The following is a 23,595-nucleotide window of genomic DNA, read 5'->3' as shown; positions in this document are numbered from 1 at the left end:
GCTACATAGGTACTACGTTAGGTGTTTAAGGTACCTAATCTTACGTATAAGCTGGCTGCTAGCGCCATCCCTCACTTCATCAAACGGCATTAGCTATTACAACACTTCTTTTTTCTTTTCACATCCCGAACAACCAGAACCCGACACCCCGTGGAATTTATCGACTTTCGCGTATAATACAATCCCGGTTTTAATTAGGTATCTGTTAGTTGCCTTAGTTAGAATGCCGCAAGATCCGAACCTATACGGGCAACGTCCCGCCAAACGGCAAAAGAAGGAGATCCCGCTTTCCAGCTCCCTCGACTTCGCCTCACAACTGACCTCCCTCCTCTCCACCTCCACCTCCACCTCCGACCCGTCATCATCAGTAGCAGCCTCCTCCTCCACAGCGGCGTTCGGTCGCCCCCGCCCTAACAAAAACAAAGACGACATATTCTCCGTAAAAGCGAAGCGGAAAGCGGCGGCCCCCACGGATAAAGATGGCAGTAACAGCGGAGCAGCAGGAGGAGCAAAGCTCCAACTTAAAGACGTCCGCGGCACCGAAGACGAGAAACACGACCTCGCGCGCGCGCGGCGGAAGATGGAGGAGAAGGCCCGGCTGTACGCGGCCATGAAGCGCGGGGACTACATCGCGAAGGAGGGCGAAGCAGCCCCCTTGGTGGACTTCGATCGGAAGTGGGCGGAGCGGCATCCCGAGGGCGAAAACAACAACACCAACAACGCGTACTCGAGTTCCGGTACGGATAACGATGACGACGACGACGAAGTGGACCAGGAGATGGTCGAGTACAAGGACGAATTCGGCCGGACCCGCCGCGCCACGCGCGCCGAAGTCGCGCGCCTGGACCGCCGGCGCCAGCGCATGGCGCTCGGGGCCGCGGAGCTCGAGAGCATGGCGGCGAAGCCCGTCAAGGCGCCGGAGCGGCTGATATTCGGGGACGTGATCCAGTCGGGGGCGTTCAACCCGGAGGACGACACCTTGAGCAAAATGGCGGATCTGGCCGCGAAGCGGGACAAGTCGCCGACGCCGCCGCCGGACACGCACTTCGACGGGCGGGCGGAGATACGGACGAAGGGGGTCGGGTTTTACCAGTTCAGCCAGGAGGCGGAGGTGCGGAGGGGGCAGATGGAGGAGCTGGAGCGGGAGCGGGAGAGGACGGAGCGGGCGAGGAGGGAGAGGGAGGAACAGAAGGACCGGAGGAGGAGGGAGATTGAGGAGCGGAGGAAGAAGATTGGAGAGAGGCGCGCGGAGAAGTTGGCGGAGAGCTTTTTGGATGGGTTAGCGGGGGAGATGAGCGCTTCGAGTACGGGTGTTGAAGGGGAGGGGAAGGGACAGGAGAAAGGGAAAGGGAAAGAGTCTGAGGGAAAGGAGCAGGGTGATGCTGATTCTTGATGTTGCACTACTACTATTATATCCCATATTCGATGACCGCAACATGGCCCTGTTGTCGTTAGGGACCGGCATAGCCGCCAGTGTTCGAGTAGGCAAAGCTACGGGACTACAAAAGTCCCAGCAGAGCGCTTAGTCGACAGTGATGCCGACACGACCAATAACCCAACCCCCCTTTTGGGGACATATACTAATAAAACAAGAACTACGTTCTCAGGCGTCTAGTAGCCGAGAAGAGGGGGACTATTGCTACGGGAATGGCTTTTGAAAACTCAAAGAAAACAGACGAGTTTAGATTAGTTAGTTACAACAGAACATGAAATCATGAAACCTACCTAGGTAACCTATTAGTTAGAACTATGAAGCTAGATAAATACAAGATACCCCTTTTTGTCATGTCCAAAACACTACTATTGCTGTTAGTGAAAAGTATATAAGATGATAGAAACTAATAACTATCCCCGTTTATTAGAAAGAGTATAAGCGACTATAGCCATTTCTGCTTCAATACCTCTATACGAAATACCATTAATACTACCTACTTAACCTAGATAGGTAGCTACTAATATATTCGACAATAATATGTCTTATCGAGTAGAAGAGCTAGGTACGCACTAATTTAATTTAATTGCAGCATTTTCTCATGTTGTCATTATATGTATATAAGCCATTTCTCTCTTGTGTGAGGTAGGACATCTAGTCAAATATCATTAATTCATTTGCTACTACAACCGTATGTACACAACATACGGATCCAGTCATACTCACGAATTACCAATGCCCTACACCATTAGCTCCTAAGTTCATCGCTTCAATGTTTACCTATATAATATACAAAAAGTGTCCGCCAATATTGTCTGTACCAAGTATCTCGATAGATGACCTATATAACTATAACTACCTTATAGCATAATATATATATAAAGTATATATATATGGCAGATGTATGGTTGAAGTTAGATGTTTATATGTGTATGTGAGGAAATGCCGCTCCCCAAATCCTAAATCCTATCAATAGTCGCAGCAAGGAAAACGCATCTCACTCTCACTCATCAGGTTGTATACCCATCCCAACGCCGTAGCCCAGAAACGCACCCGTGAGTAATAAGTGTGAAAAGGGGTTGACGGAGAAGCGGAAATAGAAATTTACCCGCTTATTTTGTTCCCCGTCTCCCTCCCCTTCCCCTCGGAAGCCAATGATGGATAATATAAATACCGTTTGCCGTGCAAACCTCAAGTTCCCGTTAACGCCAGAACGTATATGCGCCCCTCTTTTCCAGATAATCATGCTAGGTATTAACAAGAGAAAATTCGTATTCTCTTCGCTCAAAAAGTCGCTCGAAGAGTTGAGAAATGAAAAAAAAAGAGCTTTTTTGACATCGTATATAATTCATCACGCTTCAGGAGAGCCACCACATGCAGCCGCAATCGCTTATATCGCTTCCCATTTTGATGCTGCGACCGTCTTCCAGGTGGCGCTCGATAATGATGTCTTTCAAGGGTCCTGGCCCAAACTCTCCTTCATCTTCGTCGATAATAATATCAACGTCTTTTCCATTTACTTTCACTGCTTCTGCTCTGTTGTCGCTATTGATCTGAAACTGGCGGCACCAAGGTTTGGGGATCGACGGACCGGTATTACGATGCTCCTCGACCTTAATGACCCGGGGGTATACGGGGGGATAATTCTTAGGCATGGGGAAATCTTGGTCAGATATACCACTGGGTGTAGGAGTTGAAGAAGTAATGGTGGGGTTCGGGGTACTATCTGAACTCGCGGTAGTTGCATGGTGATCCTGGGGTCCGCCATTGAAAATGTCAGAGGGTCTTAGCTCGCCGCCGTTTTCAATAATTTCCCCCGGAGGTCCAGTGACGGCGGCGCTAGATGTTGTGGTTAATCCACTAGAGATGCCCACAGTCGTTGCGGGCAACGGGGGACTTGTCATCGGCCTGATACTGTTACTCTGATTTGCGTAGATAAAAGCCTCTAAAATGGTATTGTCCCAGTGGCATATCCATATACGATCTCCGACTTGGGCACCTTTGCGGTTGGGCCCACCGCCATACAACGTCCGCCGGCGGTTTTTAATAGATGAGGAAGAGGATGTGTTAGTTGTCAGAGCCTGGTCAGGCACAATGACGGTTTTGTTATAGGCAACTTCGAAATTCCACGCCGGGCCTCGAGGGCTTTCACGTAGATCATTGACAAGCTTCAGTCTCACGTCAGTTAATTCAGGTGGTTGCATCCCCCAAAGGTACATATTGTTGTGCAAGGTGGCGCTGTCATTGTAGGAAAACTGGAGGGAATAGTCGGACGTTTCCGGTTGACCAGGTATTCTCCTGATTTTCATGCCAAGCTGGAAGAAGAAGAGGTCGCAGTTCCACGCTTGAGCTAAGGTCGAGTCGCTAAAGCAGGTATTAGACATTCGACTATTCCGAAGAGGAAGGGAAAAATCCCCTTCTTGTAGGGGGGGTAAATCAGAGGGTAGGGTGCTAAGGGGTTCTGTATCCCAGTTGCCCGGATTCATTATTGGTAAATGCGGCCTAAGCATAAAATTAGCATTTGAAACTCAAATAATACAAACCAGAAGGAGTCCCTTACTTATCCTGGTGTGATTTATTCTTCGAAGCGGAGCGAAGTAGAGTCCCAATGACAGCGCCGAGAATAACTCCCATCAAGACGAGAACAATGGCAGCCAAGACAATAGCCCAGCATGGAACAATACCCCATACCCTCCTTTTCGCAGTAAAATGCCAACCCTTCGGTGACTCTTTTTCCTCTATGATTTCCGAATCATGTGTAGTATCATGTGTAGTGGTGGTGTTTAATTCATTCCGGCTGGTCTCAGATGCAAAACTTCTAATAGACTGTCTAGATTGAGGTGAAGATAACCTGCCCAGATCCTCAGTAGACGCGAATTCGGGATTTCGAGTAGCCATTCCGATTCCTCCGGCGCCCGGGATGGCCAGCATTGGCTGCACAGGCGCCGGCCGTAGTTCGACTCCTAATGCCTTTCTAGTATACGCTTCTTCCGGGTATCTTGTGTAAGGGGGTAGCTGTTCCGTATGGCCATCAGGACCAATCAAATCGGCCACGTCCTCTCCATCCGGTCCAATTCTTCTCTGGTAATTGTCCGTCGTTCCAGGGAAACCGACGTTAATATCCGCTTGTACTGGCCTGCTAGATATTCCACCCGTTTCAGCAGTAGGAACGGTGTTCTGCGGGTACATGCCGTACGGATGCGCCGGCCCGCGAGGACCATTGTACGACCGCTCAGAAACAGGTGCAGTCGACGTTGTCGCTAGGCTTGCCGTTCGTACTACTCGAACGTCCTGGGGATACATCTGATACGGGTGAGAAGGACCGGATGGACCGTCGTACGGGTCTTCAGAGTCAACAAACGGCGACACGGTGGAACCGCTCGAGACTCTACTTAACGACCTACCACTATCCGACTCAGACGGCGACCCGTCGTTTTGCAAAGCCAGAGATCCGCTCCATCGACGAGGTTTTGTAATACTTGATGGACGCGGTGGTGGTATTTGAGCCATCGGTACATCTTGCGGCGTCGTCGCGGATCTTGGGATTTGCGTGTTTGTCGCATCTACTACTGGGTGAAATCCGTCGGCTACTGCCATGGCCTGCAAGTCATAGTCGTCATCGTCTCCTTGAGAGGTAGAAAGCCTCGCAGATGCTCTCAGCGAGGAGCCGCGGGTCAATACGGACGATTTACTGTCGTCGAAAGTCCCCATGCCGGTGGTGATGCGAGGGAATTGGTGTTTTACGCGCAAGGAATGGGCAGAGATGCCAGTGCAGCATCAGGAGCACGGCTAACGACGATCCTATGCCCAGAAGATCATCGGGTAGGTGGACGAAAAAAAATGTGCCGGCCTGTTTCGTGATGTTTCTTCGCTAGTTGTGAGGTTCTATCGAGTCCGGTCGATTCAAGAATCCCAAAATCCCAATTGCAAGTTGTCCGTTGTCCGTTGTCCGTGTTGTAAGACAAGTGAATAAAAACCCCCAAAACCCGGCGAGTAGAAAACAATAGTTCCTGTCTGTTACTGTTCCTAGTGCAGTTCCTAGTGCAGTTCCTAGTGGATTTCCTGGCCTTGTGCCGAACCCCAGCACTATGTAGGCCCCCTAGTAGTGCCACCGCGAATCAGAAGCCCGATAATGGGACTAGCGAGTTTCGGACTTCTAGGAGGGGTGGGCACTGGGCAAGCCTGAGCAAAGACTTCAATGCCTAGTGCCGTACCTTCGAGGGAGTCATAGGTGCCAACCTAAACCCTCATTGGCCCGCTAGGTACACACATATAACTGAACATGTACGGTATGTACCTACCTGTACCTTTTCCCAGTTATACTATTACTATCCATTCACATACCACACATACCGGTCATACCAACTACCTCATAGTTGATCTCTCTTTATACGTAAAGTTATATTATATCGAAATCTACTAAGAGGAGTAACCGGGTCGATCGGTTGGCCTCGCCCCATGTGCTCTTCCTTCCTCATCACCATCGGTGCGCCATTTGATCTCTTGGCGATGGCACTTTAGGTTATTGTTAAATGTGCGAAGGCAGAAGGACAAAGGGGCACGGGGAGAGTTTAAGAAGTCGAGAGCCGTGTCTTTAACCATAGCCCCGTTCATATCATCCTCCAGAGTCCAGTGGTGAGTGTCGCTGCCACGAGCTACGAACCATAAGCCTTAAACCATGGATCATAGACCATGGCACCTCATTTTGACAGGTCAGAGAGAGTTCCCCAGAGGTTTCTTTTTCTTCTTCATTTTTTTTCGTCGTTCGAATTTAGATCTCTCATCCATCGGAATTCACCATGCCGCTGCCAGATAGCACCAGAAGGATATTATGTGTAAGTAATTAAAAAGTGGCCTGCATCGACGGTAATATGTCCCGGAGACCACATATTCCTTACAACCAGTTAAGGCTATTTTGTGTTGCGAGAATACTCCCGGGACGACGCACGGCACGAAGGCCGTAGACAGAACAATAAAGAAAAAATGCGAGGGGGTGTGCGGGTAGGATCTCGGTTGGGTGCAGACTAAGGTATTAGCAATAATACAACCGGACGATATACCTACCACATAGTATTCTTCTAGCGTTCCAGACGAAGTGGAGTCAAGCATGGGACCTTTTTTCGTTTTCTTGTTCTCGTTCTCTTTCTTCGTTCTGATTATTTAAATACTATATGTATCGATTGTGGCAAATGCTCCTCCATGCGTGCTGGAGTGACGGACGGTCAATGCCATTTGCTCGGAACTTTCCATCAAAGAGCTACCTACGGTGCTCTTATACGACACAATCGGCATGATAAGCACGATATGGCACGATATAGCTAGCATCGTGCAGTTGGCTTCCCTTTGGTAGCCACAAAGAAATAAAGTTTAAAATGGTATCCATGTAGGACAAGAAGCTTCATAGGTACCAGTTGGATAGTTGATGCAGGTTGGCGGCGATCCGGCACTTATTCCCTAGAAGCGGGTCAAGCGTCTTTAGGCGCCTGCTAATGCATAACTAACTGGGCATTACAGAAAACGAAAAGCAGGAACGCTTGGTGACTCTCAATTACCTAAGGTATGCATATAGAGGTATTTACTTGAGTGATATAAACAAAGCTTAATACGATCTAGACACATACCTAACCTAACCTAGCCTGACAATAAAGATTCAATAACTAACGCACATACATTAGGTATTCTTGCTACCTTATACACAATGCATCATAACTTTTACGTGGTGGAGTGGGAGGTCACTGAAAAAGCCAAGTTCCATAGTATGTGATGCATCAAACCAAGGTTACTAGGGACAATATATCGATCTCCTTATGTACACGGCACGTCGTTTCCCGTACGGAATAGGAAGGGGAGTCCGATGTATTAAAGTTTCCTTAAAAACCACGCTAGCTACCTAGATCTTGGTACCTTCCATGTTTAGATGTTAGGTAGTATTTGTACTTTCCTACCTAGGTTGTCGAATATACCCGGGAACTTTGAACACATGTGGTTACCTTACCAGGTATACCTCATATTTTCCTTCCTTCTTTTTTTTTTCTTTTTCTTTTTGATTTCTAATGCCATGGCTACAGCTCACAAATCCTCCACCAATAAGCCCCATTCCTATAGCACCTGCTGAAAACCTGCTGAAAGCTCTGCAACAATCTTAAGTCGTATTCGTCCACGGCAAGTTGTGGCGGTTAAGGATCTACCTCTTAAACATGAATATTCCTATATTTGGTGAGACCAAGCTTGTGTAATTCAGTGTAGTTCAGTGTGATTCAGTGCAGTTCTGTATAAGCCGACGTCGGTTTGGGACGCCCAGACACGCATACCAAGTATAGGATGCTTATGGTTGATTACATCATTCACGCCTTAGCCAATGATCATGGCGTGAGCTGCTCTGAATAGTAGTTTCAACATCCACTTGGACACCCGAGTCGCAGTCAGAAATATCAAGCTTGAATGTTACCACAACTCTTCACTATCGAGACCACGTGAGTCTAAGTTACAATATGGAAACGCCTCACGATGAGCCATCAATAACACCGGCGATGGTATCCTTTGGGAAGCAAATGCGCCAAGCTCACTTCAACTTTGCTCCTTCGTACACTCCGCTAAACCACGGATCCTTCGGATCTTTCCCCTCGTGTGTTAGAGAGCATCAGCTGCGGCTGCAGCGCGAAACGGAGGAGAGGCCAGATACATTCATACGTTTTGTATATCCTGAACTTCTGCGGGAAGCAAGGGAAGCTGTTGCCCCGCTCTTGGGAGCAGAGACAGACGAAGTTGTTTTTGTCCCTAACGCATTGACGGCAATCAATACCGTCCTGAGGAACCTGGCCTATCGCGATGGCGACGTCATAGTATATTTTAGTACGATATACGACGCATGTCACAAGACGGTCCAGTCTCTAGAAGAGACTACCGGAGTTAGGGGACATTGCGTTGAGTTAGTATACCCGCTTGAGGATAAAGAAATCCTCGATAAGTTTCGCTCCGCAATCCTCGAGGTCAAGAGCCACGGCAAATCGGTTAAGCTGGCTTTGTTTGACACTGTCCTCACCTTTCCTGGAGTACGTTTCCCGTGGGAAAAACTTGTGCCCATATGCAGAGAATATGAAATTCTGAGTTGCATAGATGGTGCGCATGGGATAGGCCATATCGATTTGCGACACACATCTCGTGTTGGACCAGATTTCTTCATTACCAACTGCTATAAGTGAGTTCATCCGTTGTCTTACATGATAGTTCCTAAGCGCTCTTATGCAACGCTTTAGCCACCTCATACATAACCACCGTTAGTTCTGAGACCTTCTGCAAGCTGAAATCCTTTTTATAGGTGGCTTATGGTACCACGTGGATGCACGGTGCTCTACGTACCTTATCAAAATCAGACTCTAATTAAGACGTCCTACCCCACCGGCGAAGGCTATCAACCAGTCGAATCCAGAACGGAGACGTCTGAGAGAAACTATTTTGTCAAGTTGTTTGAAAAAGTATCCACCATTGATACTACTCCGTACATCTGTGTGACAGAAGCACTTAAATTCAGAGACCAAGTTTGCGGCGGCGAGGAGAACGTGCGCAAGTACGGCGTGAACCTGGCCAAAGAAGGCGGCGAATTGATGGCGGCGATCATGGGAACAGAAGTTCTCGAGAACCGAGCGGGAACTCTTCGAGATTCTTTCTTCACTAACGTGAGACTACCCTTGGACGTAGTAGCAGAAAGACCACAGGAGAAACATACGGGTCAAGTTCTAGCCCGAGATGGGCAAGCAATAGCTGATTGGATTACGAAAATGACTGTGGAAGAATACGAGACGTTCATAGCGACGAGATTCTACGCCGGCGCGTTCTGGGTTAGGATCTCCAGCCAAATCTATCTCGACCGCTCGGATTTCGAGTGGGCTGCTAATGTTTTGCTTGAGCTTTGCGGTCGTGTAAGGGGAGGTATACGACCGCCAAAGCAGAGCAAAATGATGATAGCCTAATACTGACAAACAGGAGGCTTCGCTATAAATGGTGGCTTATGCGGATATAGTTGTCATCCCTTCATGATATGTTGTTCAGATTAAGCATTACGATGAGGTAAGAGGTTGTGTTACCAATTAATCCGAATGGCTGAGATTGTTTATTTATGCTGAATGTAACTGTTATCGTCAATGAATGAAGATAATCCCGAGTGCGAGTGAGTTGCAAGTGGAACGGAGAACGAGATACGATATCAGATATCACAACTCTGATTTCGTGGGCAATACGACCTTTCGTCATATAAGCCGTCCTCGCCCAAAATAAATACCACCAATGTCGTGGCTCAATTGACATGTCGAAAATCGGAGGGACCCAAAGCCTGGCCGGAACATGTAGAATGATGCGCATACATGTACGATGTAAGATGTAAGATGCAAGGCAAACCAAGGTAAGCTTCACTTTTCTTTTTCCTTCTTTTTCTTCTTCTTTTATTTGCTTGTTTTTCTTTTGTGCAAGAGTAAGCTAGGCTACTACTACACACCGTCGCATAATCGTGAAGCCTTCTCTCGTGTGTCGCCAACTGCACCCCAGAAGTCGAAAAGGCTACCCTACTTTGGTGTCTTCGGGGCATTTTAATTACCAATCATTTTGGTGCGATGTAATCTTCAGGGTTTGATGACTTGGAGATATTCACCCCTTTCCCTCCCCCATTCTTATCTTGGTTCTATTAACCCACCCACCCGCTCGCTCGGGCGTGGTAAGAATCCTTCTTGGATGAACTAAGAACCAAGACTGCGTGGGGGACGAGGCGAAAGGGGGAGTGGAGGGCCTATTATTCCCGAATGAGCTGGGTTTCCCCGGAATTCCACCTAGCAAGCCGGGCGGATGAGGCTCAGTCTGTCAGTGGTTTCGGCGAAGGTGCTTTGGTGATGTTTCATTTATCCTCGTCTGCCACAGAAACCCCAAATTTTCCTCGAACCCAAGAAACGGGGCGAGGTGATATTCTCGAGTCCTAGTTCGTCAGAGTCAGCCGAGTCGTTTAGGTGTAGCCATGTCATGCTATGTCATGTATGTAGGTATGTGTTATGTATGCAAGCCAGCGTCCCATTCCCTCCGTAGGGAGAAGCAGGGCAAACAGGGGATCCTGAAGCGGGCGTCACGTCACCGACTGGCCGTGAAGCAACGAGGCTGCTGCCGTTATCCTAGAGCATCACGAAAAAAGTCTTTCTCGTCCACAGATCCCCCTTTTTCTCGGATCTCTGGTGAAATGTTCATCTTTACTATTGCGGAAAAATGGTCTTACCTCTTGGGAACCCGTCTGCAGCTAAGCTAGCGTTTTATTTTTTTGCTGCCAATTCCCGTCGAATCGATCTCTGTGTTCACCGTGGCTTATCCTCCCTGCACGCTTCCTCCTCCCCGCCAATCCCCAATCGCGGCGTATAGCGGACGCATAACCTGCAGGAAGACGTCGCCCGAGCACTACGATCGACCCTTCTGATAGGCAGGACAACTCTACCCTGCCTGTGAGCCTCTTAACGAAGGATAGATTTTCTCTTCACGCCTACTAGTATCTACTTAGGTTAGGTACGTATAGAAGATATAATACATTGTACTTACACAGTCCTAGATGATATTTAACGGTGTTTTATGTCGCCCCCCTTGGCCCCCTAGGTATACAAACCAGGCGCCCATCCCCGGACTTTAAAGACTTCTTGCCTCGTTTTATCTTCTTTTCTTCACTTTTGACACTATCGAGCGACACTCTCGCCACTCTTGCAAAGTGTGACCAGTCCTACCACATATATACCTACCTTTGAGCAAAGACTTATATCTTCGTTTTGGTTACAGGGTTGATCCTTGTCTAAGACAACCTTCTAGCCCAGGACAAGGCTGTCATCATCAAACGTTCGCCACTGCAAGACTACAAGCCAGCAATTCTTGGATATAAAAGGAAGCCTGCTTGCCAATCACCAAACAAGCCATGAACCACCGCCCAGAACTTCGACGCAACGGGTCCTTCGGCTCGGACGCGTCCTCGTTCTATTCGAGCCGTTCCGGGTCCGCCAACTCGGCGTACTCGGTTTGGTCGATTTCGGAGTCCGACTCCTTCGTCTGGAGGGACGACCCCTACGGATTCTACGGCGTAGGCGGCGCCGTGACGCGGTACGTCGACGACCGCGACGACTCGCGCAGGAAGTTCGCCGCGCACATTCTGAGCGGGCCGTTCGCCCAGTTCTACAAGAAGAAGCGCCAGCAGACGAGCTCGCGCGCGCGGCCGGGCCGCAGCAGCACGCACAGCTCCCGCTCCAGCTCCCGCTCGAGCATGGCCAGCGCGAATGCGGATCCCGGGAGACCAGGTCACTTCCAGCCCGACCCGCGGTTCCAGCAGCGTCCTGCGAGTGCCCAGCCGCAGTACTATCACCAGGAGCAGCAGTTCGACGACGAGGAGCAGTTCCAGCAGGAGCCCTTCCTTCAGGAACCTTATCCTCAGCCTCCGTTCCACCCAGGTTTTCATGGTGGTCCTCCCCCTCCCCCTCCTCCACCACCTGCACCCGCGGGCGCTGGGTTCGAAGGAGGGTTCATCCAGCTCGGCGGGCCTGGCGGTCCGCCGCCGCCGCCCCAAGGCGATCCCGTCTGGGGCCACGACGCCGGCTACGGTCCCGGAGTACGTGTTTACGATTAAATTGTTAATGGCCCACGCCTACCTGATCTAATCTAATCCGGTGAGACGCCAGTGGCGTGGGAAGAGAAAAAAAAAAGAAGAACGCCTTTACTGCGATGTTTACCTATTTTAGGTACCTACCTACAGATGACCTAGGATCTCAGGAGTTTTACGGAGTGGATTGGACTGGAATGTTCCTATTCTATGCTTACCTATTTTTTTTTCTTCACTTAGCGGCTTTTGTGCGGCTTTTTGCTTTTAATTTTAAAATTTAAATTGTTTTTAATCTGGGTATGCACGGCGTTTACGAGAACTTCTTATTGGGAGGGAGGGAGATGAATTGTTCGGTTTGTATTTATGTATTCATGTATGGATTTACGCCATGTCATACCTATTCAGCCAGCCAACCAACCAACCAGTCCTGCGACAACGAATTGCAGAGGACCAAACAACAGCAACAGAAACAACAGACAAGACAATGATGATGATGATGATAATGATGAACAACAGTCACCAGTTATACGAGGACAATAGTCGCTCCTCGGAACCGAAAATAAATAAGAAAATAAAAAGAAAAAGATATACCCAATAAGCGGCGCACAGAGGAGCAAATCTTGGGTCTGGGATAAACGATAGGTAGTGAAATTCAATAACTATTCATTCTTGTCAAACTCCACCGCGTTAGCTAGCAAATGTTAGGAGGTAGTCATCGCAGCAGCAGCGGTAGCAGCAGTAAGCGATTGCCAGTTGTCAACCGTCGTAACTAATAGTATCTCTAGTTCTGGGGAACCTCAATAGGTTGACAAGCTGAGTAGGTGGGTAGGAGGTAGCCTATCCGAGACTCGAAAGACAAGCCAGATGAAGGAAGAGGTAAGTGAGGAAGCTGGCAAGTTAGTCATAGTCATTCAGACCTGCCCTACTGGGCTTTGTCCGGAGAAGAAGGCGGGTATGCACGTCCGTAAGGATTCATTGGAGACTGGGTTTCCATATACTACTACATACCTCTTTAACTACCTCCTAGCTTGATCTAGTAAGGATCGTGGTCTTACTATTTGACACGGATACGGACCTGAACTAGAGTCACTATCTAAAGACTAAAATCTATGGTTAAAAGACTTATAAGAGGCAGTGCTATACAGGTAGATGAGACCTGAACTAGCAGTCCGATACTCCGAAATATGCCGTTGCGTGCGTACCTTAGGTAGGTAGGTTAGGTGGTACCTAAGGTATATTCCCGACTTGCATAAACTGACTGCATCGTGCAATACTCCGTTCGATACCTACCTACCTCTACTACCCCTACGAAAGAAAACGTCATGTCATGTCATCTCGTGCCATTTCTTGATGGCAACAAAACGAAATTAGGTTACCGAGGTAATTAACTAACCTCTAACTAAACTAATGCAAGCATTGAAGCAAGTAAGAAAGAAAGAAAGACACTTTTCGGTGAAGTGCGTTTGCATTTATTAGACCCTGATCAGAAAAAAAAATGAGTAGAGCGGATGGGAGCCTAAAAGTTCGTGCATGCGCTTACATAGTACGGGCCGCTCCAGATTTTTATTGCCTTGCCTTACTGTACCCTACCATCTGTCTCTTGCTCAACTCTTCACTCCATCATTGTTGTCCGCGGCTTAGAAAAAACGGGACCCTCAATAAAGGACAGGCAGCCAAGCCACACACCCCCCCCCCCCCCCCCCCCCCCGGGGGAACAAGGCAAGGCGAATAGGCAGACAGGCGGGCCAGGTAAGCTATGTACATGTGTTGCCGACCGTTCATGTTCTGGGTTGGTTGCTTCCCGAGAAGTGAGAAGTCCTACGGTCTACCCGACAAAGCTGGGCTTGATAAGTTAGGTCGGCTGACTTAACTACCTGATACCTCAATGCAGGATGCATTACCTACCTAGTTACTTATGCCTCTTATTATTATGTCGTTAGGTAGTATATACCTAGTATATATTTTTTTTTTCTCTTTTATTTTCTAGCCGCGATTGGAGTACCTAGCCACCCCCGCCACTAAATAGATGCTGACAGCGACGTTGAGGCTCAAATTTGGGGTGGATTAGAAGGCCAAATGTTGTATCAATGAACTGTGAACCCGATCTGCAACTAGGTAATCCTCAAGGCTTGGATGCCCTTGGCGGTATAGCAATGGCCTCTAATTTGTTGTTTCGTATGTCAGGCAGTCTTCTCTCTTCTTGTTCCTTGTCTGCCTGTCTAACTCATCAGCGAAACCTAGTGAAATCTTTCACTTTCACTAATCGTCGGAGTTTAGGCTACCAAGTTCAGATAGTCATGAGAAAAGAGAACGAGTAAAAGTACCTAATAACTGTAATTAGGTACCTGTCTTCAAAGATGAGTACCTGTTAAGTCGTCGCGCCGCAATTTACGTCTCGGTTTTGCCTGATCCATCACTTGCTAAACCAGTTCAAGACCTGCATACAGTGCATACCTAGGTAGGTATCTTAGCATCCGTTTGTTTGGCTCAGCTAATTCTTGGGTTGCCGATGAGTCTTACACCGCCCCTGGTCATCCGGCTATTCTGATCCAGTTGCTGGTTCCGTGCAGTGTTAACAGCCACTGAAGAACTGACGCTACGGTCTGAGTCAACCAATCATTCCCTTCATGGCTAAGGATCCTCTCTCCTCCCACCTCTCAGAGTCAGATTGGGAAGATGCATGTCATAACGCTGAGTGCATCTTATTTTTGATTAAAATTTTCCTTTGGTTGCCTCAAGCTTTAGAGAATGTGAGATGGATATAAACTTCCATCGTTGCCACGTCCTTGCACAGGCAAATTTCTTCTAGCAGCAACAGTGATCTCGTATACAAACATAAACACCCCTTTAGAACCCGGGATAAACGAGAGTCACATCGGAACAAGGTCATAATTCGCTGTGTCCTGCAATCTTGTCAGTCCTCAGCTTCTCACTTATCTTTCCTGGTCAGGCGTTATCGCTAGGTCTCTTGTCGACCATCATGGCGACTCCTGAAGAGCCGTTTGCTTGGACCAATCAGTCCACCGGTCCAACTTCCGCTTTTGGGACTACGCAGTCGCCCCAGTTAGCGATACTCGACATATTCTTTCCTGGATTTTCCGTCTTCGCTGGCGCGGTACACAAGTACCTTCACATCGACCTTAACGTATATATCCCACTGTTACTTGTTATAGGCGCCTTGACACTCGTATGGAACTACGTAAGTTCATACTTGTGGGATAAAGTCGAGTCCCATCTTATGTCTGTTGTCGACATCCGAACAGATGACGAGATCTACAACATCCTTATGGCCTGGGTAGCCAAGCAAAAGTTCTCTCGGGGTGCACGACGATTTGTTGTCAACACCAACCTGAACTCTCGAAGCTGGTTTTTATGGTTCGACAATGACGAGGAGGAGGAGGAGGAAGAGACTGGTGAAACAACCCATGCACGAAAAAAGAAGGGTTTGGCATACACTCCCTCTTTTGGTAGTCACTACTTCTGGTATCGGGGTCGCTTTCTTCTATTTCGCCGGACAGCGAATAGAGAGCAAAACTCTTTTATGCTTGTTAGCGAACGCGAAGAGATATCTATTTCGTGCTTTGGCCGGAACCCCTGGATTCTAAAGGAGCTTCTCCTGGAAGCCCGTCAAATGTACTTGGAAAAAGATGAGCGGAAGACCCAGATATACCGCGGAACATCTAGGCCAGCATCTACTGAGCCGACCTGGCAAAGGTGTATGTCTCGTGCTTCTCGTCCTTTTTCGACGGTGATCTTAAACGAGAAGACGAAGCAAAATCTCATCGATGATGTTGCCGATTATCTCTGCCCTGCAACACAGCGTTGGTATGCAAATAGGGGTATTCCATACCGGCGTGGTTACCTGCTATATGGTCCTCCTGGCACAGGCAAGAGCTCGCTCAGCCTTGCTCTAGCCGGATTTTTCAAGATGAGGATTTACATCGTTAGTCTGAGCTCCATCACAGCAAACGAAGAGAGTCTAGCGTCCCTGTTTGCTGAGCTTCCTCGTCGCTGCGTTGTGCTCCTCGAGGATATCGACACGGCTGGTCTTACTCATACTCGCGAAGAAATCCAGAATCAGTCAAATGAAAATTCGGATATGGTTCCCGGCCAAATTACTACAGGCAACGGAAACAACAGTAACGGGAGGCTCTCCTTATCCGGATTGCTCAATATCCTAGATGGTGTTGCCTCTCAGGAAGGTCGTGTATTGATTATGACTACTAATCACCTCGAAAAGCTGGATAAGGCGTTAATCCGCCCTGGGCGTGTTGATATGATCGTGAAATTTGGCCTAGCAGACGAAGGAATGATATCGGCCATCTTCCGTGCCATATTTGCAAGCTTAGATGGTGATGAGGGCCCCGACAACTCTGCAGACGCACCTATCCATCCGGATGAAAGAGAAAAACTCGAGGCAGAGAAGGCCAGAAAGCGAGCAGCTGATGATGCTCGTGTGAATGCCTTAGCAGATGAATTTTCTGCTAAGATGCCGGCACACGAATTCAGTCCTGCGGAAATCCAAGGGTATCTCATGAAGTACAAGCGCAGCGCTGAAGATGCTATTGCGAACGTAGACGAATTCATTACACAAACTCGGAAAGACCGCAAAGAGAAGGAGCTCAAGGAGGCCGAAGAGAAACGGAAAGCAGAGGCAAAGGAGAAGGAAGAGAAAGAGAAAAAAGAGAAAGAAAAGAAGGAGGAGAAGGATAAGGAGGCGGAAGAGGCCAAAAAGGAGGGTGAGAAGAAGACGGCAGAACCAATAGCCAGTTCAGCTTCGTCCGAAGCAGCCGACCAAAAGAAGAGTGATGCCGAAAGCGATAAATCATCGGTTGAGAAGTCGTCAGAGCTGAAAGCTGAGAAAAGTCCAAGTCATGAGAGCCCAGATTCGGGCTATGTAACGCCATCGAGCGCCGAGCCTTGAAGATAGTGTGTATATACCCTATCTATGATATATATCCGAGGGTGGCGTTTTGTGGATGGCCTACGGGATAGTAGTATTTTGCATAAAGCGGCACGATGAATGGACATTAGATACCTTAGGTGCGCTTCTGGAAAATCGAGTCTTTGGTACATATATCAATGTAACACGCAGATATATGTCATATATGCTGTGCACATTACCTACTTGGGTAGTGTGTGCCGTTGGAGTATAAAAGTCTGGTGTTGAAGCGAAGCCCGGCGTTGTGGTACTAGATCTGATCTGTTGATAATTCAACAAATTGATTCATAAGCTGAATGACGAAAGACGGCTTGTCTATCTGTCTATTAGAAGGGAAGTCTTATATTCAATGTTACTGTTGGGAAGTTGTAGGGAAATAAAGATTGAGGTAGATGACGAATTGGAAGTAGTACAATAGGTACAGACCTCAATGAGGTACCTAGACAATCCGGACAATTAGAAAGCGATGTGATCCGGCGTGGCTGGTGATACTACTTACATAAAACAAAATATAGGGTACTAAATCTGCAACTAGCCATGTGCTATGTAAGCCACGCCGTCGTCTAGTCTTCCGAAGCTAGAAGCTAAGTAGGTCGTACTGCCTATGTATAAAACATGAAACGGATGCGGACTTATATTCAAGTTAGGAGGTAGGTACCCACATAATTAAACTACTTGGAACCACATGTTTATCGATGTTGCAGATCTTTTCAAACTTTGGAAGTGGCGTCCCTATCAGTTACGGCAACTTATCAGTTTAGAGAACTACCTAGGTACAGGTAGGTATACCTACTCATGCAACTTGACGGGCACTCGACATGAGACTCTCGGCCAGGTACCTACGGGAATGCTTTTATACGCCACATAATTACAACTTAACATAGACCTCAGTTGAAATTTGGTAACTACCTAAGGTAGGTACCTAGGTAGGTTAGGTATTTTCCGTGATGTGCTCTTTTTGGGAATTATTCGCTAGAAACTACACACGTATGTGCTAATGTAAGGCTTCGACATTTGAGGTAACAAAATTCGGCGGCGTTTTTTTACGCGCCCGTTTCTTTATCGTGACTAAAAAGTAAACGAATTGGAAACGCATGTACAATCGCATACACGTAGGCTTGAAGGGCTACTTTGGTAGTTGCCAGTTGTACTTGAAACTTAAATTTTGGCGGGGCGCACTAGGTATAAACGTTTCTGCCAACAAAGTCTAGCTACATCCTACCTAAGGTAGTAGCAGTACGTAAGGTACGACACGCAGCTGCAGGTTGGGAGACGAAGGCTAGGTACATGTACCTAGGTACCTAGGCTTTTTCTCTCTCTCCCCTTTTTTAACCCCCCCCTCTTCTTCTTTTCCCTGGAGTATCAATCAACAAGAATTTTGTTGACCATCTTTATAATTTGGTTTCGTCTCATGCTATCCGTTCATTTCTCCTTTTTTTTCCGGCCCAAAAGAGATAGACATATAATAGGAGAGTGGTGCTGTATCATCAGCTCGTGGCAAAGCCGTCCTCATAATACTACTACGTTAGTTAATACTACTCTAGATAAGAGCTGATAGGTGAGTTCACCACCAACAGAACCAGCTTTCTTTTTGACCCCTCCCAAAAAAATTAATAAAATAAAAAAAAATAAACACCCCTGGCGGGCTACAACGATTCCCTTCCAGATTCCCCCACTTGGATCGACACACATGCAATTCCAGACTGAGAGTCGCAAACAAATGCTCGGGTCTGCCCCTGTCTGCTTGCATTGGGTTCCATTGCCAAATTGGCGGTGAATCCAGCCTTCCGAATTCAAACCCTGCCACATGCTTGTACCAAATATTGTTGTGCCAATAAACACTAATAACTACTACCCGCTTCCCACAGATAGATATATACACTCGTTGGCTTCGAATATTTTCTTTACCTGAACAACTTTCTCTATAGCCTCACCACCACGATACCCCCTCCCCCCCATTGTCGTTCGAAATCATGGCCTCCCGTCCTCAGAACATTGGCATTAAGGCCATCGAGCTTTACTTCCCTAGCCAGGTAAGATACCGTATTCCCCAAACCCATCTTCACCTTCCCCTCCAACATCCCCACTACCGATGGACCCTGAAAAAAAAAAAAAGAACACCTTACTGACACTCGGTGGTCCTCAGTATGTCGAGCAAGCCGAACTCGAGAAGTTCGACAATGTTAGCGCTGGCAAGTATACCATTGGTCTTGGTCAGACCAAGATGACCTTCTGCGATGATCGAGAAGGTTAGTTGTGCCATTGTGAGACTTGAGCGTTTCTTGCACGTGTGCTAAGATTGCCCGCTACTATAGACATCTACTCTATGGCTTTGACTGCCACCTCCAAGCTGTTGAAGAACTACAACATCGACCCTAACTCTATCGGCCGCCTCGAGGTCGGTACCGAGACTATCCTCGACAAGTCCAAGTCTGTCAAGTCTGTCTTAATGCAGCTTTTCGGCGAAAACACCAACATTGAGGGTGTGGATACCGTAAATGCCTGCTATGGTGGCACCAACGCTTTTTTCAACACTGTCAACTGGATGGAATCTTCCGGCTGGGACGGAAGAGACGGTATTGTCGTGGCTGGCGATATTGCTCTCTACGCCAAGGGTAACGCCAGGCCGACCGGTGGTGCCGGTTGCATTGCCCTGCTGATCGGCCCTGACGCTCCCATCGTTGTCGATGCTGGTCTGCGTGGAACATACATGCAGCACGTATATGATTTCTATAAGCCTGACCTTACCAGCGAGTACCCGTACGTTGACGGCCACTACTCGGTTAACTGCTACATGGAAGCCCTCGACGCTGCTTACCGAGCGTATTGCAAGCGGGAGGCTCAGCTAAAGAACGCAGCAAATGGTCATGCTAACGGAAACGGAAACGGTGCCGCCGCCGCTGACGGAACCAAGACGGCCCTTGACCGTTTCGACTATTTGGCTTTCCACTCTCCTACGTGCAAGGTCGTCCAGAAGTCCTACGCACGTCTTTTGTACCACGACTACCTTGCCGACCCTGATAGCCCTGCCTTTGCCGAGGTACCTGGCGACATCCGAGATATGGACTACAAAAAATCCTTGTCCGACAAGGTGGTCGAGAAGACCTTCATGGCTCTTACCAAGAAGCGCTTCAACGAGCGTGTTGGCCCCTCTATTCAAGTGGCTACCAACTGTGGTAACATGTACACTGCTAGCTTGTGGGGCGGTCTGGCTAGCATCATTTCCTACGTTGATAGCGCTACCCTTCAGGGAAAGCGTATCGGACTTTTCAGCTACGGCTCCGGTCTCGCAGCCAGTTTCCTATCGGTGCGTATTAACGGAAGCACGGAACAGATTGCCAAGGTTTTGGATATCCAGAACAAGTTAGATGCCAGGCGGGCTGTCCCTCCTGAGACATACGAAGCTGTAAGTTGCAAAACCATTCAATCTCGATGATACCTAGACTAATAATAATTTTTTCTTCAGTTCTGCGAGCTGCGTCACAAGGCTCACTTACAAAAGAACTACACCCCTCAAGGTGACGCGTCCACTCTGGCTAGTGGCACCTACTACCTTGAAAAGGTCGACGACATGTTCAAGCGAACCTACTCGATCAAGGAATAAATAAAAACGGAAAACTAATAAATGCGATCTACATCCTATATAGACAGGTATTAATCAGCCGGGATACTAGCTAGACTGGTGTGGTTGGCGATTCCTAGACTTAAGGCTTACGGCACGAATATCATGTATACAGACAGCATGGAAGACGATTGTGAAATAAGGGGGCTACTAATAGGGTTGGGTGACGATTGGCGATTGCCCGACTTGTATATACTAGGAATAATTCCTGTGATGATTCGCATGAAAAGCTTAATGAAGACGCCGATAGAGAGCCGAACAACTGCGTTCGAGACATGATATAGTTGACGATCGAGTAATGTGTATGACACTATCGTGCTATGATATATGGTTAATGTCATCTTGTGTTATGACTGATTTCATTCCTCAGTTGTTGGCTTGGCATTTAAGCTGTAAGACAAATAGTCCTTCTATTGTCGATGTTGGAGTATATATACTGCCTTGCTATTAAGGTATAATTGCTTTCAAAGCAAAATTGTCTAATCTTTCTTATAAATCCTCTCAATACAATTGACTTTGAGTGTCATTAATTATAACGATTACATACAATCGTCTATTATCATAGGGGAAGCTGAGATATATTAAACAGTAACGGCTTTCACAAAAATATTTAATATCGTAAATATCTGACCTCCATATGAAAGTATGGCCATAATCGGAGTATACTATTATATATTAGGTATACATACGTAAGGTAAGTAGTAGTATAGTCCTTACCTTACCTACCTACCCACCTAGACACCCAATGTCGTGACTATAAGAAGCGTAAATCGTGTGCACTTCTCCAACACGTGCCGCCAAAATGACCAAGGCCACACACACACACACACATACACGCCTCTCTCCTACGCCTCCTTCGCTTTTCGCGTCTTCACCCCGTCGTCTCCTCCCCTCCACCTCCACGTCGCCCGGCGATGCAGCAAGTAATCCTTACTCTGGATGCTCTTCCAGATGCCCCAGAGGCCGCCGATCGGCCACAGGGACTTGAGCCAGGGCTTCCAGCTCGTGGTGACGGCGTCGGCGTTGTCGACCTTGACGCTCACCTTGTCGTACACGCTCGGCAGGCTCGTCGCCAGGTACTTCCGCCGCAGCGCCTCGTACCGCTGCTTCTGCTGGCCCGAGCCGTACACGCGCCAGAACTCCGGGGCCGGGTAGTACGTGTGCGCGTACAGCCACTTGGTCCCGCCGAGCTCGTCGACGCGCCGCTCCAGCGCCCGGTTCGCGCGCACGAAGGCTTGGCGGTCCGACGGGCCCCAGCCCCATACCCCGATGTTGAGCATTTCGTCGAACGTCCTTTTCCCTTTCTCCTTCTCCTTCTCCTTTCCGCTGCTGCTGCTGCTGACTGGTGGCTCGGGCTGTCGTTGTCGAAGGTGCGGGTGGAAACTGGGTCCCGAGGGCGTCTTGAGCGGACAGAGCCATAGGGGCCAGATGGCGAGCTCGTCCGATACGTAGTTGATGAAGGGCTCGGCGGACTCGTACGGCATGCCGATGTCCTGGACGATGAAGCGCGCGCTCTCGCCGCTGCCGTGTAGCGCGCGGTACAGCATCCGCGTGTGCAGGAAGTCGTCTAGGAACCACCGGAAGAACCGGGTAAAAGGCACCGGCTTGAAGTAGTCGAAGGCCGCTTGGCCGACCCAGAATCCGCCCCGGTCGTACCGGAAGAGGTACTCGGCTAGCGGGATGTACTCGGTTACTGTGCCTTCGGAGGGGGAGGATGATGATGACGATGACGATGATGATGTGGAGGATGAAGATGAAGAAGAGGGTAGCGCCTTGGTGATATCCCGCACGTGCATGTAAAACCACGGGTCCCACGGGTGACTGAACGTCTGGACGTGCTCGTCCTCGGACGGCAAGTCATCCGTCATCTTGCCGGTGACAATAACGCCGTGGTCCTTCGAGAACAATATGCCATCGACGTAATCGTTTCCCTTCTCCGCAGCGCACTCCTCCCGGATCACCCTCACCGCCTCCCCCACGCTGCTCGTCCGCCGGTACGTCGTGCGCACGAACTTCTTCGCCTCGACGAGCTGCAGCTCCAGCAGCGTGGTGGTCCCCAGGGTCCCCAGCGCGCCCGCGGCGCCCCGGAACAAGTCCTCGTACTCGTCCCCCCGGTCCGGGCGCGCGGTAACCACCTCCCCGTCGGGCAGCACCATCTCGACGGACCGGACCGTCTCGTCGAAGTAGCCGTGGCGGAAACTGCTGCTCTCGCCGGCGGTCCCCGCGAACCCGCCGCCCGCCGTGATCCCGGGAAACTCCATGACCACGGGGGGCACGAGGCCGTGCGGCAGGGTGGACTCCACGAGCCGGTCCATGGGCACGTTGGGCTCGACGAGGGCGGTCCGCGAGGCCGCGTCCACGGAGAGCACCTCGCGCAGCCCGCTGATGTCGACCACGCGGGCCCCGGCCTTCTGGTGCGGCGGGCGCGTCGAGTTCGTGCTGCCGTGCCAGATGCGGTACGGCTCCGAGCGCTCGAAGAGCGAGCGCACGGTCGCGGAGACGAGGCGCACGGCCTGTCGGTGGCGCTCCATTGTATTATTATTATTGTACAATAGGCGGGTTGATTATATTTTATATTGTATATTATTATTACAATTTTGGGGGTTTTTTGTTTTTTGTAATGAGATGGGGAGGTGGTGATATGTTGATATATAAAAAAAGGTGGATGCAGGTTTTGTATGAGCTAAGTGCAAGTAAGCGTGTATAAGTTGAGTTGAGTTGAGTTGAGCTCTTGGTGCCTAGAGGCTAGAAGTTCGGTAGCTTTGCTAGGTACGTGAACTGCCTAGAGGGTGAGTCTGTTAGGTTAGGTATTGTACCTCGAGCTAGCAAATTTTAAGGGAGAGGTACTTGCAAGGTATCCACAGTAATAGCTGTAGTCTGTAGAAGGTATGGGTCCTTTTAGGCAACGTAAGTCAGGGTTGAGCCTACCCTAGATGGAATCCCTACGTACCTGCGCCAACGGGTCATGTTAGTGAGCGGCTTCCGTGCTATAC

General features: G+C 48.9%; 8 protein-coding genes across 8 annotated transcripts; 5 read left to right on the top strand and 3 right to left on the bottom strand.

The window, feature by feature from the left end:
• Positions 1-38: 38 nt before the first annotated feature.
• F4812DRAFT_410446 (uncharacterized protein) lies at positions 39-1,795 on the top strand. Its single transcript, XM_047932533.1, has one exon. The coding sequence runs from the start codon at positions 224-226 to the stop codon at positions 1,391-1,393; it is 1,170 nt and encodes a 389-aa protein (XP_047795151.1). The 5' UTR covers positions 39-223; the 3' UTR covers positions 1,394-1,795.
• A 995-nt stretch (positions 1,796-2,790) lies between these two features.
• Positions 2,791-5,143, bottom strand: F4812DRAFT_454653 (uncharacterized protein; the record flags this gene model as incomplete). Its single annotated transcript, XM_047936678.1, has 2 exons — positions 2,791-3,934; positions 3,993-5,143. The coding sequence occupies 2 exons, from the start codon at positions 5,141-5,143 to the stop codon at positions 2,791-2,793; spliced, it is 2,295 nt and encodes a 764-aa protein (XP_047795150.1).
• Positions 5,144-5,493: 350 nt separating this feature from the next.
• Positions 5,494-6,814, bottom strand: F4812DRAFT_410442 (uncharacterized protein). The gene has a single exon (XM_047932532.1). The coding sequence runs from the start codon at positions 6,539-6,541 to the stop codon at positions 6,227-6,229; it is 315 nt and encodes a 104-aa protein (XP_047795149.1). The 5' UTR covers positions 6,542-6,814; the 3' UTR covers positions 5,494-6,226.
• A 921-nt stretch (positions 6,815-7,735) lies between these two features.
• F4812DRAFT_28160 (PLP-dependent transferase) lies at positions 7,736-9,433 on the top strand. The gene is made up of 2 exons (XM_047931026.1): positions 7,736-8,630; positions 8,751-9,433. The coding sequence occupies exons 1-2, from the start codon at positions 7,924-7,926 to the stop codon at positions 9,400-9,402; spliced, it is 1,359 nt and encodes a 452-aa protein (XP_047795148.1). The 5' UTR covers positions 7,736-7,923; the 3' UTR covers positions 9,403-9,433.
• Positions 9,434-11,036: 1,603 nt separating this feature from the next.
• On the top strand, positions 11,037-12,245 carry F4812DRAFT_28168 (uncharacterized protein). Its single transcript, XM_047931027.1, has one exon. It carries the CDS (start codon positions 11,364-11,366, stop codon positions 12,063-12,065), a length of 702 nt encoding a protein of 233 aa, XP_047795147.1. The 5' UTR covers positions 11,037-11,363; the 3' UTR covers positions 12,066-12,245.
• Positions 12,246-14,456: 2,211 nt separating this feature from the next.
• On the top strand, positions 14,457-17,293 carry F4812DRAFT_28124 (BCS1 N terminal-domain-containing protein). Its single transcript, XM_047931020.1, has 2 exons — positions 14,457-14,496; positions 14,553-17,293. Exon 2 carries the CDS (start codon positions 15,019-15,021, stop codon positions 16,960-16,962), a length of 1,944 nt encoding a protein of 647 aa, XP_047795146.1. The 5' UTR covers positions 14,457-14,496; positions 14,553-15,018; the 3' UTR covers positions 16,963-17,293.
• Positions 17,294-18,334: 1,041 nt separating this feature from the next.
• F4812DRAFT_410411 (hydroxymethylglutaryl-CoA synthase) lies at positions 18,335-20,992 on the top strand. Its single transcript, XM_047932531.1, has 4 exons — positions 18,335-19,013; positions 19,127-19,229; positions 19,296-20,386; positions 20,447-20,992. The coding sequence occupies exons 1-4, from the start codon at positions 18,954-18,956 to the stop codon at positions 20,582-20,584; spliced, it is 1,392 nt and encodes a 463-aa protein (XP_047795145.1). The 5' UTR covers positions 18,335-18,953; the 3' UTR covers positions 20,585-20,992.
• Positions 20,993-21,153: 161 nt separating this feature from the next.
• F4812DRAFT_410408 (uncharacterized protein) lies at positions 21,154-23,557 on the bottom strand. The gene is made up of 3 exons (XM_047932530.1): positions 23,454-23,557; positions 21,320-23,384; positions 21,154-21,267 (listed from the first exon to the last, which is right to left on the bottom strand). The coding sequence occupies exon 2, from the start codon at positions 23,131-23,133 to the stop codon at positions 21,448-21,450; it is 1,686 nt and encodes a 561-aa protein (XP_047795144.1). The 5' UTR covers positions 23,134-23,384; positions 23,454-23,557; the 3' UTR covers positions 21,154-21,267; positions 21,320-21,447.
• Between the last annotated feature and the right edge of the window lie 38 nt (positions 23,558-23,595).

Source organism: Daldinia caldariorum (assembly GCF_022478825.1).
Source record: "Daldinia caldariorum strain CBS 122874 unplaced genomic scaffold F4812scaffold_1, whole genome shotgun sequence".
Lineage (NCBI taxonomy): Eukaryota > Fungi > Ascomycota > Sordariomycetes > Xylariales > Hypoxylaceae > Daldinia > Daldinia caldariorum.
The sequence above is the reverse complement of the archived record's forward strand: the minus strand, read 5'-3'. Positions and strand labels throughout refer to the sequence as shown.

Coding starts and splice junctions, on each gene's coding strand:
- F4812DRAFT_410446 (XM_047932533.1), top strand. CDS start 224: ATGCCGCAAGATCCGAACCTATACGGGCAACGTCCCGCCAAACGGCAA.
- F4812DRAFT_410411 (XM_047932531.1), top strand. CDS start 18,954: ATGGCCTCCCGTCCTCAGAACATTGGCATTAAGGCCATCGAGCTTTAC. Junction 19,014..19,126: donor AGCTTTACTTCCCTAGCCAG/GTAAGATACCGT, acceptor GGTGGTCCTCAG/TATGTCGAGCAAGCCGAACT. Junction 20,387..20,446: donor CTCCTGAGACATACGAAGCT/GTAAGTTGCAAA, acceptor TTTTTTCTTCAG/TTCTGCGAGCTGCGTCACAA.
- F4812DRAFT_410442 (XM_047932532.1), bottom strand. CDS start 6,541: ATGCTTGACTCCACTTCGTCTGGAACGCTAGAAGAATACTATGTGGTA.
- F4812DRAFT_410408 (XM_047932530.1), bottom strand. CDS start 23,133: ATGGAGCGCCACCGACAGGCCGTGCGCCTCGTCTCCGCGACCGTGCGC.
- F4812DRAFT_28160 (XM_047931026.1), top strand. CDS start 7,924: ATGGAAACGCCTCACGATGAGCCATCAATAACACCGGCGATGGTATCC. Junction 8,631..8,750: donor TTCATTACCAACTGCTATAA/GTGAGTTCATCC, acceptor TCCTTTTTATAG/GTGGCTTATGGTACCACGTG.
- F4812DRAFT_28124 (XM_047931020.1), top strand. CDS start 15,019: ATGGCGACTCCTGAAGAGCCGTTTGCTTGGACCAATCAGTCCACCGGT.
- F4812DRAFT_28168 (XM_047931027.1), top strand. CDS start 11,364: ATGAACCACCGCCCAGAACTTCGACGCAACGGGTCCTTCGGCTCGGAC.